This window comes from Carassius carassius, chromosome 30, assembly GCF_963082965.1.
Source record: "Carassius carassius chromosome 30, fCarCar2.1, whole genome shotgun sequence".
Taxonomy (NCBI): domain Eukaryota; kingdom Metazoa; phylum Chordata; class Actinopteri; order Cypriniformes; family Cyprinidae; genus Carassius; species Carassius carassius.
The window spans coordinates 20,241,437-20,255,980 of record NC_081784.1 but is presented as its reverse complement, the minus strand read 5'-3'; the positions used below and the strand labels follow the sequence as shown (position 1 = coordinate 20,255,980).

Below are 14,544 nucleotides of genomic sequence, written 5' to 3'. Positions count from 1 at the left end.
GCTTTCTTCTTCGTCATGAAATCTGAGGTAAATGGCGCGCGGCACCAGGTATATATATGCTTACGCATGCTGGGCGGTGCCACGCGCTATTTGGCCAATAAGATTGGCGGGATGGTATAGGGCTTCAGACATTCGTCACACCGAAGGTGTTCCCATACGTGGTGACGTCACCGCAGCATCTCGTTCCCTATTCAGGGAACCAAGGTTACATACGTAACCGAGATGTTTAGTCACTTCCTTATTGGCCTCACGAGAGAGAGCGGGAGGTTGGCGCTCGATTAAAATGCATGTAAAATTTTGCGCAGTAACGTTGTATATTTTTGTGTCGCCTGTCTCTTTAAGAGGTTAGATAGGCTAGTCCTCCTCCAGCGGAGCGCGTCTGTCCCACATCGGAGTGTAACAGCAAACTGACACAGAGTCGTTGAACTGAGGCGTAAGTATTATTAGTTTTATCTGTTTCCAACCCTTGTGCATTAATGCAGATAACAAAGTTTATATGTAGTATTATATTGTCAATGCTTGTATCTGGCATTGCCATGACAACCTAACTCTCTGGCTAGTCAAACAAGCTAGCTAACGTTAGCAGGTGTTAACCTTTTTATACAGTCTATGGTGTTAACCCAATGTACTTTAGCCTCCTCTGCCAGTAGCGCACATCTCCATTCTGACTCAGCCTTGCTTGAGTATCCTTTTATTACCTTTACGTTTAATTAGCAATAAATTAGTCGATTTTACGTCGGGTTATCTAATACATCAGCAAGCAATAAGTTATAACTTACCCATTATTTTTTAATACACTTCCAGAAGTTCCAGGTCAAATGTAACGCAGAGTTTGGTAACGCTTTTGTTTCTGGAGTTCAGTAAAGTAACGAGTGACAGTGTCTAGGATAAACGGAGTTTATTGGCAGTCATGTCAACCTAAATATCATTTTAACGTGTGTCTATATAAAAATGTCTTTTGCAGTTTACACTTTGTAGTTTTTCCCTTTTCGTGAGGTAAATTACAGCTTTTTTCTAATCAGGAAACCATCAAATATGCATTCTGGGAAGAGAATATGTATATAATAAATTTAATAAAAATTAGAATTTAATTGCAACTAACATGCAATTAAATTTCCAAAAAACAGTATTTGGACCGTTCTTTTGAAGTATTTTATTTCTGTAATAATAAAAGCTCACATCTTTTTCACAAGTGTGTACACCCAGAAAGTCCTTATTTTTGTGTTTAATTTTTGTTTTGGTGAAGCACTGTTTTCCTTTCCTCTCCAGAGCTTTCCACTGAACTTCACTTTTTCCCGATTGGTAAATGTTTGCTAAACTTGCCTTGGATGTTACCAATGACCCTCATGCGAGTACGACCCATGCCTTTGACCCTTTTGTCACCACCAAGAGGAAGATTTTGTCTTTGTGTGAATAGTGATGGTAACCCTATTAGTGAGTCTCTGTGTCCCAGTCCCCCAAGCTTTTAGCCTTTGATAAGAGAGTCATAACTCAAAACCTCCCTCCAAAGTCTACATGCTGACCGGAATTCAAGACCGAAGCTCTTCATTTCTTTAAACTCTATATACTTGCATGCTTTTTTGACAAACTGCCACTTCTTGAGGGAAAGCCAGAACAGCCAGTCTCCCTTTAGAATGACAAAAGGTACTGCTTCTGCCCCAGAATGTATTGGTATAGACGTGTTATACCAATTACATGCTTGCCTTTAATACAAAGTATGCAGGAAAAAAAAACAGACACTTTGCGTGCAATGGAATTCTTTCAATGCTTTTTTGGGTTGAATGTGAGGAGATTATTACAACATAGAAGAATATTACAACATATAATGTTTTGTGTAACCTGCCATACTTTCACTGCAGTGTCATCATTGCTGTGGAGGGAGGCCATGGGCATGTGGTCACTTGGCCTTGGTGCTGTGGGGACCGCCATTGCTGGCTTAATGCTTGCAAACACTGACTTCTTGCTGTCTGAACCGGCACCTGCCACTCTAGAGTATCTAGGGAATGCTGACCTGAAAACCTTCAACAGTGGTAAGAAATGAAGTGAAATACAGAGGATGTGATCTTACGGATATTTGAAATAATTTTTTTTACCAGTCGCTATCATAATTAAGCAAAAGGGTGAAGGAATCACTGTATTTATTGAATATTTTTTAATCTGCATCCATTCAGATAAGAGGACTTTAAAAGCGAAAACACTCTGGGAGAAATCTGGTGCAGTGATCATGGCTGTCCGGCGACCTGGATGATTTTTGTGCAGAGAGGTATAGTGATCATGTATATAATAAAGTTCAGTCAGATGCTCTAATTCACTGCCCAGACAGAATCTGAGGAAATTCTGTGATAAAGGAATAGTTTACCTAGAAATTTTCTTTTTGCATTTTCAGTCCATCCAAGATGTAGATGAGTTTGCTTCGGAGCAGATTTATAGAAATGTAGCAATACATCACTTGCTCACCGATGGATCTTCTTCAGTGAATGGGTGCCATTAGAATTAGAGTCCATCCAGCTGGTAAAAACATTACAATAATCCACAAGACTCCTATCCATCAGTTAATGTCCTGTGAGATGAAAAGCTGTGTGTTTGTAAGAAAAAAAACAAAAAAAAACAAGATGCTTTAACTTTTATCAAGGAATATGCTTCTTCTGGGACAAACAGTCCATCCATGATTGTCCTCTCACATCAAAATCAACCAACATAGTTGTTGGCAAACAGCCTTGGACCGTTTCTGCTTGTAAGTGGTGCTTGATCTGTGCATTTTCTCTCCTGATTCAGATGGGACTTGTATGTTAGCCAGTGTGACATTAAAAACGTGTCATTGATGGATTTTTTTTTAAATTACAAACATAAAGCTTTTTACTTTACAAGATGCTAATTGATTCACTGGAGACATTTGTGGATTATTGTAATGTTTTTATCAGCTGTTTGAACTCTCACTCTGATGGCACCCATTCACTGCAGAGGATCCACTGGAGAGTAAGAACTATATGCTAAATTTCTCCAGATATGTTCCAATGAAGAAACAAACTCATGTACCTCTTGGACAGCCCGAGGATGAGTACATTTTCAGCAAACTTTGATTTTGCGGTGAAGTATTCCTTAAAAATAAGCCAGGAATACTACACTACTATTAGTAGCAAAAAGCATAAACACAGTAGTCTGAATGATGAATACATGAACGTGAGGCTGCTGATAACATGATTGTTTATCTACAGGAGGCCTCTGAGCTGTCCTCTCTGAAGCCCCAGCTGGATGAACTCGGGGTCCCTCTGTATGCTGTTGTGAAGGAGAATGTAGGAACAGAGATTCAGGACTTCAGGCCACACTTCGCAGGGGAGATTTTCCTGGATGAAAAGGTTAGTACCGGTAAGCATTAAAGGGATAGTTTGCCCAAAAGGAAAATTCTGTCATCATTTACACATTCTTGTGTCATTCCAAAACCATAAGACTTTTGTTCATCTTCAAAACACAAATGAAGATGTTTTCAGTGAAACCTAGGTGTTTTCTGTGCCTCCACCACTGTAAGTCCACGAAAATCAAAACTTTGACATTTCAAAAAAAATAATAAAGAAAATGATAAAAGAAGCCCAAATGAATTGAGTGGTTTAATCTAAGTCTTCTGAAGGACACTACACACATGCATAGAGCAGCACATCAAATATGGTAAACAGAAGCTCAGCTGAGCCTGCATGATGTGTATTACAAAATAGAGCATACCATTCATTATTCTGTCTGTTTGTGCACAGCAAGCTTTTTATGGGCCACAACAGAGGAAGATGGGTGGGCTTGGTTTCATTCGCTTGGGAGTATGGCAAAACTTTATAAGGGCTTGGAGGTCAGGTTACCAGGGCAACGTGAACGGAGAAGGTTTCATCCTGGGAGGAGTGTTTGTCATCGGATCAGGTGAACAGGTAATCTTTTAGATATTTCATGGCACCCAAGAGGGTGCTTTTTTAGTGCATTTCAGAGCTTCAGCCACGTGCTTGTCCTCACACATCCTGTTCTTTGTTGTTTTCAGGGGGTTCTTCTAGAGCATAGAGAAAAGGAGTTTGGAGATAAAGTCAGCATAGAGGTGGTTTTGGAAGCTGCTAAGAAAATTTTGGTAGAAAATTAGATGTTGTCTAAATTTGTCAGGTGCAGCAAAGCTGCCAAATTGGATTAAATTAAAGATTAAGGAAAGTTCTCCCTTGATCTGGAGTCACAATGCACCTCACACATATCTCTTGATAATGCTGTGAATAGAGAAAAACTCAGGTTAAGTTGAATTGTTAGCAATGACTGGAACATTTTAATTCTGGCATGTACAAATAAGTCTAATGTAGTGTAATTAAGTAATATTGTTTTTGCACTTATAGTTGTATGATATTGTTGTTTTTCATCTACTGCATTCCTTTGGCTGCCTGCTGCCACACTGGTGTTTTTTTATGTTGTATGTGTATTAATGAAAGTCTGTCTCCAAACTCCATGTTGAAGGAGCAGATTTGATGCAAACACATTCTTATAAACCTGCGGGTTTCTGGTCAATGACCAGCTAAAGGTTCTGCTAGGGGTGAACACAATGAAAAATAAGCATGTCATCTCCAAAAAATTCAGTTTGTCTTCATTTGACATTCTTTTGAGTATTGTTTATCCACATGAGAAATTCCATGTAGTTATTTACATTGTATTTCTCCACAACACAACTTGCTACTGAGCCATTCATCTCTGATTAGTATATTTGCACGTGCAACAAAGAGCTTTTCTCTGTTCACCTACTATTATGTTTGCATTTTAAAGGCAGACGACTTTGAAATGGCCCTTATAATAGCATTTTGCTTTAATTAGAAATCTGTGTTCCATCTGGGGAAGCCAAGTCATCCAGTTCAGAAAAGGTCTGATTAAAAGAAAAGTTCATCCAAAAATAAAAATGAACTCCCCAGCTGATAAAAGCATCATGATAATCCACATGACTCCAGTCCATCAATTAACATCTTGTGAAATGAAAACCTATGTTTGTAAGAAATTCATCAAGGCGTTTTAACTTTAAAGGTACTGGTTCTGGCCAAAATGAGTCAATAATCCATAGCTTTTAATCTGGTGGAAGTCCATCCCTTGTTGTCCTCAACGTCAAAACCCACTGACATGTTTAAAACTCTTCGCTTCTAAATGCTGCTTAATCTGTGCATATTTCTCTCCTGATTCAGAAAAGGATTGTATGTCTGCTGGAAAAAATCTTTTGAAATTAAAAATGTCCATTAATTTGTTACAAACACAGCTTCTATCTTCACAAGACAAACTGATGGACTAGAGTCGTGTGGAGTACTTGTGTTTTTATCAGCTGTTTGGACTCTCATTCTGAAGGCACCCATTTACTGCAAAGGATCCATTAGTGAGCAAGATGTAATGCTAACATTCTAAATAAAACTCATCCACACCTTGGATGACCTGAGGGTAAGTACATTTTGAGCAAATGTTACTATGCTTTCAAATGGACTTTCTTAGGTCACATTTTTTCTTGGTTTTTCTAAGTATGATGTTCTTCTATAGCAAATGCTAACAAACAAAATATAGTCTCAGACATAGTTTAATATCTTTATTACACTGTACCAGATAAAATACACACGGATTTAACAAAACAATATAAAATGCTGGAAAAATAAAACAAGCACCAATAATAACCATAATAATTGTGCTGAAGTGGGTCTTCCTGGTGCAACATTTACATGCAAGTTACATCACACCAATTACTGCACTTGCATTTGTCTGCACTTTCCACACTATAGGAGACTTATCAAGATGTGCGCTAAGCATCAAGTATATATGCAGTCAGTCTTCATTTTCTTTGGCGTGGTCTGATTTTTGGAAATTGCCAAATATATTTGGTGTGACAAAATGTTTTATTTAATCTATTACTATCCATATATGACAAATTGATGGACAACCATCATTTTATAATTATAAAGAAAATTATATATGACCACCATTCATTAACATAATATTAATTTTAACATTGTGGGTACATCCAATAAGCATTGTCAGTGGTCTAGTGCAATTTACAATCATAAAATATCTGTAAGATCTTGAAACACCCCCTTTGCTAAATAATTTGTTGTATTGCTGATATTACAGACAGTAAGCTGGGTCAGTGTGGTTTGAGGATGCTATGGCAGTACCGACAGTATAATGTCTGTCGATTTAAGTTTATAATTCTGCGTTTATTATGTTGAACTTTGTGTGCTGGTGCACTGTGCATTTTGAAAGGAAGAACGAGTCTTGACACTAGTCTGTGATACTTCATGTAACATGACATGTCTGAGAAGAAATCAGACTATTCTGTATAAATCACAATCAAATAGTCATATCCGCATAACATATCCAACACTTCTATATCAAATCTAGACATTTTTTTGTACTATCATCATAGTAACAGGGAAATTGTGCATTAAATAAAGCAAACATCAATCACTGACCGCTTTCAACTGGGCTACCTTTTTCAAAGGCATACTTAGATAATGTGCTTCGATATTAGGCTAAATTATTTGCCTTCAATGGAGTGCTCAAATCAAAAACAACAGATCTCTACTGCCTCTTAGAGGACATGTTGAGAGTAACGACAGTGTTGTTGGAGTCTGATGCCAAAAAAACACTGTAAAGGTTTGTTAACTTCATCCACAAAAACAACAGGAACCAAACAACAACAAAAAAATACACACCATAACATTAGCACAATACATCAGGGAAAACAAGTTTGATCTTATGTGCTCAGGTTGCAGGACCAGAGGCTAGTGAACTAATAATGGTTATATCATATACTACAGATACTACGACTGACATCATCATCTAATATATATATATAAACACATAATAGATTACCCCATGACAAAAATAAATAAAACTGGTTGTTGTTCCCATAATTGTAAATGTCGGAGATGTAATTCATGATCAAAGCAGGGGATATGAAGCTTTTTCTCCATACACCAAACAAGCATTTTCATCTATCAAACATGAGCAAACTCTGTTCTTATAATATGCTCTTGCAGCCTGACATATGTAGTGCTTCTTTCTTTTAGCCCAGACACATTCTGTCCTCTTTGTGGAAATTATTCATACAATCACAAATGGTAATAAGTATTAAATATTTAAATAAATATTATTTTGACCATTCAGTACACGAACTACAATCCACACAACCAAATATCTCAGAGAGAAGGCTTGAACAGAAATAATGAAGTGTGACCTGCAGGAAGTGATATCCATGAAAGTCCCAATAATTAGCATTTTGATGCGCTCATGAAGGAGTGTTTGCACATCTTAGGGTTTCTTTTGTAGTACATACAGGTGAATGCACACTGCATTCACTGCATAAGTGCACTTAATGGGCACATAGTGGAGTGGAGAAAGGTGGAAATACTCCTAGCAGAATAAAGTTGAAAACCTAATTTCTGTAACTGTCTTTAGTAATAACGCACATGGTAGAGTGAAGTTAGTCAGACGTTTGAGCCACTAACCTGGAAATTAATATACTGGGAAATTAGTCTATGCAGTCTATATAGTGTTGTGCAGTCAACACTAGATGGAGGTGTAAAGCAATGCAGCAGTTAACGTTCAGGCATCTTAAACTAAATCCAGCAGCAAGTTCTGACCTTCACTGTACATATAATCATTTTGGATAGTACAATAACTTGGGTAAAACTGACAAAAAATATATAACTTAGAACAGCAAAACAAAAATAAATATGTTCTACTCTTCAAGTTGTGCCCACTAACCTCCAGTGCAGTGGAGGGCATCAACATGGGCTGCAACCTAGACCTGATTACAGACCCTTGTTAAAATAAACACTGGTGATGTGAGGATTGTTTTTTCGTATCCTCTCTTGAAGCTCCGGCTCCAAGCTGCTCACCTTCATAGAACTTCACAAAGACAAAACAGAACAGAACAACAACCTAAATCAGCATGTCAAACCACGGCAAAAGTGTTTCTAAATTAGAAGCACTCACCTCTTCTGTGGGAACAGAGCACAGCACAGTGGAGTGGCAAACACCAGACTGTGGAGATGGAGAAGGCATCCATTCATTGTTTTGAACAACGATTGCATTGTATAGCAAATAAACACTGCCTTAAAAACTCACCAGAGTCCAACAAGTCCAACTTGTACAGGGGCATTGAGAACCGGGAACCGCTGAGAAATAAACAGAAATTTTACAAAGCAGTTTAAAACACATCCATCACATCACACAGATTCAGAGAGATACTTGAAATGAGTCTGTAATTTGGATTCCTTACCTTCATGAAGGCCTTCTTTTCTAAGGCATTCATGATAACTGGAGGAATAGCTGTTTGAGGAAAATTCACAACATTCTCTAAATTTCATTTTGACTACTTTATTTGGCTGTGAATAAAAGATTTAGTGGTTGAATACTTTTTAGCAAAATATAGAGGAACTCCAATTTTTAGATGAAAAACATCTAGAAAAGCTTACCCATGGCTGGCACTGCCATGCCGATACGAGACACCACCACCTGTACGATGGCTTGCTGAGCAGCTTTACTTGATTCTCCGAGACGATTTCCCTCAGCATCAGTAACAGGAATACCACACTTCAGCTCTCTGTAGAAGAATTGAGAAAAGAGAAAATTCATTCAATGGATGATTCAACACCAACATATGCTCATTTTAGTAATTCAAATGTTGAAGAGCAGTTTTCTCACTAACCTTTGTCTCATGAAAGGTATGTTGATACAGTTTGCAGCTGCCACTGCAGCAAATGGAACAAAACGCCCCATAATAGCTGGCAAGCTCTGAGAAAAGAGTTTGTATTTTTATGAAACATATTTTGCTGTTTGCTGAATGGAGTGATGGCTGCTGAGAACACATTAATTAAAACAGTTATTCAAATTGTTATAAAATGTCACAATTTTGATCAAATAAAGGCTTGGTAAGCATAAGAGACTGAATTGATTTTGAACAGTAGTGTACAGTCGTGTCAAAATGTTTTGAGAATTACATAAATATTGGAAATTGGAAAAGTTGCTGCTTAAGTTTTTATAATAGCAATTTGCATATACTCCAGAATGTTATGAAGAGTGATCAGATGAATTGCATAGTCCTTCTTTGCCATGAAAATTAACTTAATCCCAAAAAAACCTTTCCACTGCATTTCATTGCTGTCATTAAAGGACCTGCTGAGATCATTTCAGTAATCGTCTTGTTAACTCAGGTGAGAATCATTATGTCAGGCTGATTGGGTTAGAATGGCAGACTTGACATGTTAAAAGGAGGGTGATGCTTGAAATCATTGTTCTTCCATTGTTAACCATGGTGACCTGCAAAGAAATGCGTGCAGCCATCATTGCGTTGCATAAAAATGGCTTCACAGGCAAGGATATTGTGGCTACTAAGATTGCACCTAAATCAACAATTTATAGGATCATCAAGAACTTCAAGGAAAGAGGTTCAATTCTTGTAAAGAAGGCTTCAGGGCGTCCAAGAAAGTCCAGCAAGCGCCAGGATCGTCTCCTAAAGAGGATTCAGCTGCGGGATCGGAGTGCCACCAGTGCAGAGCTTGCTCAGGAATGGCAGCAGGCAGGTGTGAGCGCATCTGCACGCACAGTGAGGCCAAGACTTTTGGAAGATGGCCTGGTGTCAAGAAGGGCAGCAAAGAAGCCACTTCTCTCCAAAAAAAACATCAGGGACAGATTGATCTTCGGCAGAAAGTATAGTGAATGGACTGCTGAGGACTGGGGCAAAGTCATATTCTCCGATGAAGCCCCTTTCTGTTTGTTTGGGGCATCTGGAAAAAGGCTTGTGCGGAGAAGAAAAGGTGAGCGCTACCATCAGTCCTGTGTCATGCCAACAGTAAAGCATCCTGACACCATTCATGTGTGGGGTTGCTTCTCATCCAAGGGAGTGGGCTTACTCACAATTCTGCCCAAAACACAGCCATGAATAAAGAATGGTACCAAAACACCCTCCAACAGCAACTTCTTCCAACAATCCAACAACAGTTTGGTGAAGAACAATGCATTTTCCAGCACGATGGAGCACCGTGCCATAAGGCAAAAGTGATAACTAAGTGGCTCGGGGACCAGAATGTTGAAATTTTGGGTCTATGGCCTCGAAACTCCCCAGATCTTAATCCCATTGAGAATTTGTGGTCAATCCTCAAGAGGCGGGTGGACAAACAAAAACCCACTAATTCTGACAAACTCCAAGAAGTGATTATGAAAGAATGGGTTGCTATCAGTCAGGATTTGGCCCAGAAGTTGATTGAGAGCATGCCCAGTCGAATTGCAGAGGTCCTGAAAAAGAAGGGCCAACACTGCAAATACTGACTCTTTGCATAAATGTCATGAAATTGTCGATAAAAGCCTTTGAAACGTATGAAGCGCTTGTAATCATATTTCAGTACATCACAGAAACAACTGAAACAAAGATCTAAAAGCTGTTTAGCAGCAAACTTTTTGAAAACTAATATTTATGTAATTCTCAAAACTTTTGGCCACGACTGTATATATGAAAACATAAATTAAAACAATAGTGAGTAGTAAACTGATATCTTAATGGTAAAATGTTTTGTTTGCTTAAAGTCACTCTGTAATTAACAATAAACATTGAGTAGTTTAGTGAAAGGACAGACCTTGGTCAGGGCCTTCAGTCCAAGGGCTGTTATTACAGCTCCAGTGGTAGCACTAACATAAGCTGCTCCAAGCTGACTGCAAAAGTTAAAATAAAATAGATATGTCTTAATACTGAGCAGATCAATACCATTAATATTTCTCATGGAACTCATAATTACTGATATTACAGAATGCACAACCCTCCTTTTTCAAGACTTGGGTTTAGAAAAAGCTATGATGTCAAAGTAGTGTATTCATCCCTAAAGCACGTGTCATTTTAAAGAAAAATACAAGCCTCACTGCATAACCTGTTTACAGATACATGATAAACTGTCAATAAATAAATGATCAGAATAGAAACAAATAAATGATTATGCTGTCAGAATATGCCTGTATTCAGAATGTGTAGTGATCATGAAACACTGACATCTCTACTCCATGAAACAGAATCCAACATTTGTATCATGGCAATTTGGCTCATGCAACGGTTTTCAGGAAACTAAACTGTGTAATACACCAACATAGTGTGGGCAAAACACACCGCACCATTAAGAAATGATGACCTCCATACAGAAACCTGCATCTAGATTGTTTCTAGTAGTGATCTTAGCCTTCATACTTCACGGTGATTGGCGCATCTCCGCTGCGGTTAGTGTAGTTGACGATGGCGTTGAAGGACTGGTTTACCCACTGCCAAAACACCACTGCTGGGGTTGTCCTGATTACAATGAGAGAGACTTAAATTCAATAATAATAATTAAAAAAAAGAATCTATTTCAGACTATTTCTAATTAAAAACCCTTTCATAAACAAAGCTGTAGTCATAAGATTCTCCCAAACAAGGCTGTCATTTGAGTTACATGTTGGTCTTGCTCAAAATGACTCATTTGCAGATGACTCACTGATTCAAGTGGAAAAAAAAAAAGTGTATATAAAACCAGTAAAAGTATATATATTTTTTATAATCTTAGTCATAATGTTCTTTTACTCTGTCAATGTTTTGAGAGAGCACAAAATAAACCTAACCCTGAATCAAACCTCCAAACTAAGCGATTCAATAGAAGTGCTGTCTTTTCCATGACTCATTTAGGAAATATTCATAGAACTGAGAGGGGATATTTATCCCAAGCCATGGAAAGATTTACTCAGTTTCCTTTTCCGGCTTAAATAGAAGACATTTTTAGGTCTATATATACGTCCTGGCCATATGGTGTCCAGAACAATGAGTGATCCAGTTTGGCAGTGTGCTTACCTGTAAAAGGTAAGCATGCAGCCTGTAATGGTCATGTTCATGGGCACTTGTGCAGACATGCGTCCAATTAGCAGCATTTTCTCTCCTGTGTCTGGGTGGAAGGCAGAGTCATAAATGTATTTGGCCCTCCATAGTTGATCTTCTGTTAGCCCAGGCTTCATGATTCCCAACCTGTAAAGGAGGGCACAGCAGTACAGTAACACATCAAAACCATAATAGACTGATCCTATGATAAACTGACAACAGCATGGAGAGCTGAAATAGTATTTAAAGGTGAAGTTAAGGATGGGCGGTATTTCGAGTTGTGCATGCACACCAAACAGATGGAGCACAATAGAATAAGAGCTCATTAATTGTGTCATATGTAGAATTTTAAATATTTTTATATATTTTAAATCTATATGCTATTATAATCTATTTTATAATAGCATATAGCAGTAATGGGGTCATTGAAAATGAAATGCAATTAATCTGTGTTCTTGTGTTTAGTTACTTTAATTTTTAGTTTAATGAACTGAACCTCTGCCTTACAAAGCTTTATTTTATTTTTTTTATTAGATTGTAATGTTACAAAATACCTTTTTTGCACAGAATGGATAGCATAGCCTACTTCCACCATATTTGTTTTCATTGCCTTTAATATAATATTAAAGTAATAATAATACTAATATAATAATAATATAAACATTGTTTTATTGGACATATATATATAAAAACTTGGTATTTTTGAGTTGAAATTCAACATGCGGTGTATATTTCGGTATTCTCTACATTTTCTATATATATATATATATATATATATATATATATATAGAAGTTTTTGGCCATATCACCCAGCCCTAGGTGAAGTGTGTAATTTTGGGATTTTAAAATAGTTTCTCCTATCCCAGCTTAATTTGGACAGACATAAGTAAGCCAGTAGGTTGATTACTCTGAAAAGCTCTGTGCCACTTTCAAAACATTGCTATTTTTGTTTGAGTGTCTCAACCAGCAAACACTGACCAATGGCATTTGGGGTGGGACTGGTATCTGTTTGACTGACCAATGGGAGATGGGGGAGTGTTTGAAAACAGCCATTAATAAGACTTCACAGGGTGTCAGAGGAAGTAAAATCAAACACACACACACACACACACACACAGTCTGGTTTACTGTCCTTGTGGGTACTTTAGAAAGGAAAACAATATCCATGCTACAGTGTTTAAAGACTCGAGTCAGTTTAGAAAGGAAAACAATCATTCTACATTTCACACTCTAAAACCTTTTCCAGCAATGCTGTGATTGGTATGGCTAGTGGTTTCTTCATTATATTAAAGTACAGTATTTCACCCCTTAAGTTTACAGATACAGCATTAAAAACAGTCCAGAGGGACCACAGACCTGTAGTTCTCCACAGTAACTCTGGCATCCTCTAAAACCTCACTGGACAGCAGCACGTTTCTGGGGTCCGTCACCATGAAGAAGTGCTGAGCTCGGCCCATAAACGTGCCCTGGTCCCATCGTGGTTCTTTAATGTTGATATTCAGAGGCAAATCTCCAGACATCCTATTTGATTTCTGTGGGGATCATAAATAAGTCTGGGTTATAGCGAGATGGTTTAAGTAGCGGTTTAAACCTGATTTGTGGGAACAAAGGTAATTGGTAGACTTAAAAACCAATGATCATCTCCCTGAACATCTCTGTCATGAAGAATGCTAAATCGAATGTTAAATCTGTCATGAAGAATGTTAAATCTGTCATGAAGAATGTTAAATCTGTCATGAAGAATGTTAAATCTGTCATGAAGAATGTTAAACTGCATCTATGCCAACATAGCTGTGGGTGGCATAATAGTTTAAATGGTTTTAAAAGGTGAAAGTAAAACTAAGAAACTTAACGAAAGGGATGGTTAAAAGTAACCGTTCTTAAACTATATTTACTAATAAACATGACGGACCCTCTTTCTTTATGTTCATGCTTATTATTTCGTTTACTGCAATGCACGCCTGTAAACAATAATGCCTGACAGATGAACATGTGAGATTAGCAATGCATATAAAAAGAGGAAGGACTAGCCGGGGCTGTTGGGTTTGCAATATTTGTTTACTGCAGAGAGTATGTAACGTAACTGAACTGTTTATTAACCAACGAAAATTGTATTGTTTATCTAACGTTACCATGGAGAGCGAGCGACTATAAACCGTAATTTTACTGCTATAGCTAAAGCTAACTTCCGTGCTGGTGCGATGTAAACTGACAAGGACGTGCAAAATACCAACATTTTTCATTTAATCTCAATTGACCGAAGCTGTCACTTTGTTAAACGGAGTTGTTTGTGCTGTTTTCCCATATAAAGTATACTATTTAATTACAAGCAAACTCAAATCTCCTTCAACGGGGTAAAATACCGTGTAGCTTCAACGTAATATCGCGTACATGAACACAACAACCATATCAAAACAGACAAACGTGCATTTGTGTTTGAAGAGTCATTCAGTAAAATATCTGACACAGACCTTGCTAAAACACCACAGGTAACGTTAGCGAGCAGGTACTCCTTGAAGCAGTTGACCTCAGTGCTGACTGCCTTCCTCCGTTTGATGACAGGATTGAACGTACTTCCGGTCGTGCCTTGAAAATCAGCGTGAAGTGAAATGATGAACGGGCACTTTTTGTGTGAAAAGGCGGTGTTTAGAGTACACAGATCCACAGTTGGC

At 37.8% G+C, this 14,544-nt stretch overlaps 1 protein-coding gene and 1 pseudogene across 1 annotated transcript; one reads left to right on the top strand and one right to left on the bottom strand.

Annotated features, from left to right (window-relative positions):
- Positions 1 to 1,847: 1,847 nt before the first annotated feature.
- Positions 1,848 to 4,140, top strand: LOC132111186 (peroxiredoxin-like 2A; annotated as a pseudogene).
- A 3,160-nt stretch (positions 4,141 to 7,300) lies between these two features.
- Positions 7,301 to 14,502, bottom strand: LOC132110856 (sideroflexin-1-like). Its single transcript, XM_059517878.1, has 11 exons — positions 14,344 to 14,502; positions 13,229 to 13,404; positions 11,849 to 12,019; positions 11,216 to 11,314; positions 10,617 to 10,692; positions 8,693 to 8,778; positions 8,460 to 8,587; positions 8,264 to 8,313; positions 8,110 to 8,159; positions 7,978 to 8,025; positions 7,301 to 7,890 (listed from the first exon to the last, which is right to left on the bottom strand). The coding sequence occupies exons 2-11, from the start codon at positions 13,390 to 13,392 to the stop codon at positions 7,794 to 7,796; spliced, it is 969 nt and encodes a 322-aa protein (XP_059373861.1). The 5' UTR covers positions 13,393 to 13,404; positions 14,344 to 14,502; the 3' UTR covers positions 7,301 to 7,793.
- Between the last annotated feature and the right edge of the window lie 42 nt (positions 14,503 to 14,544).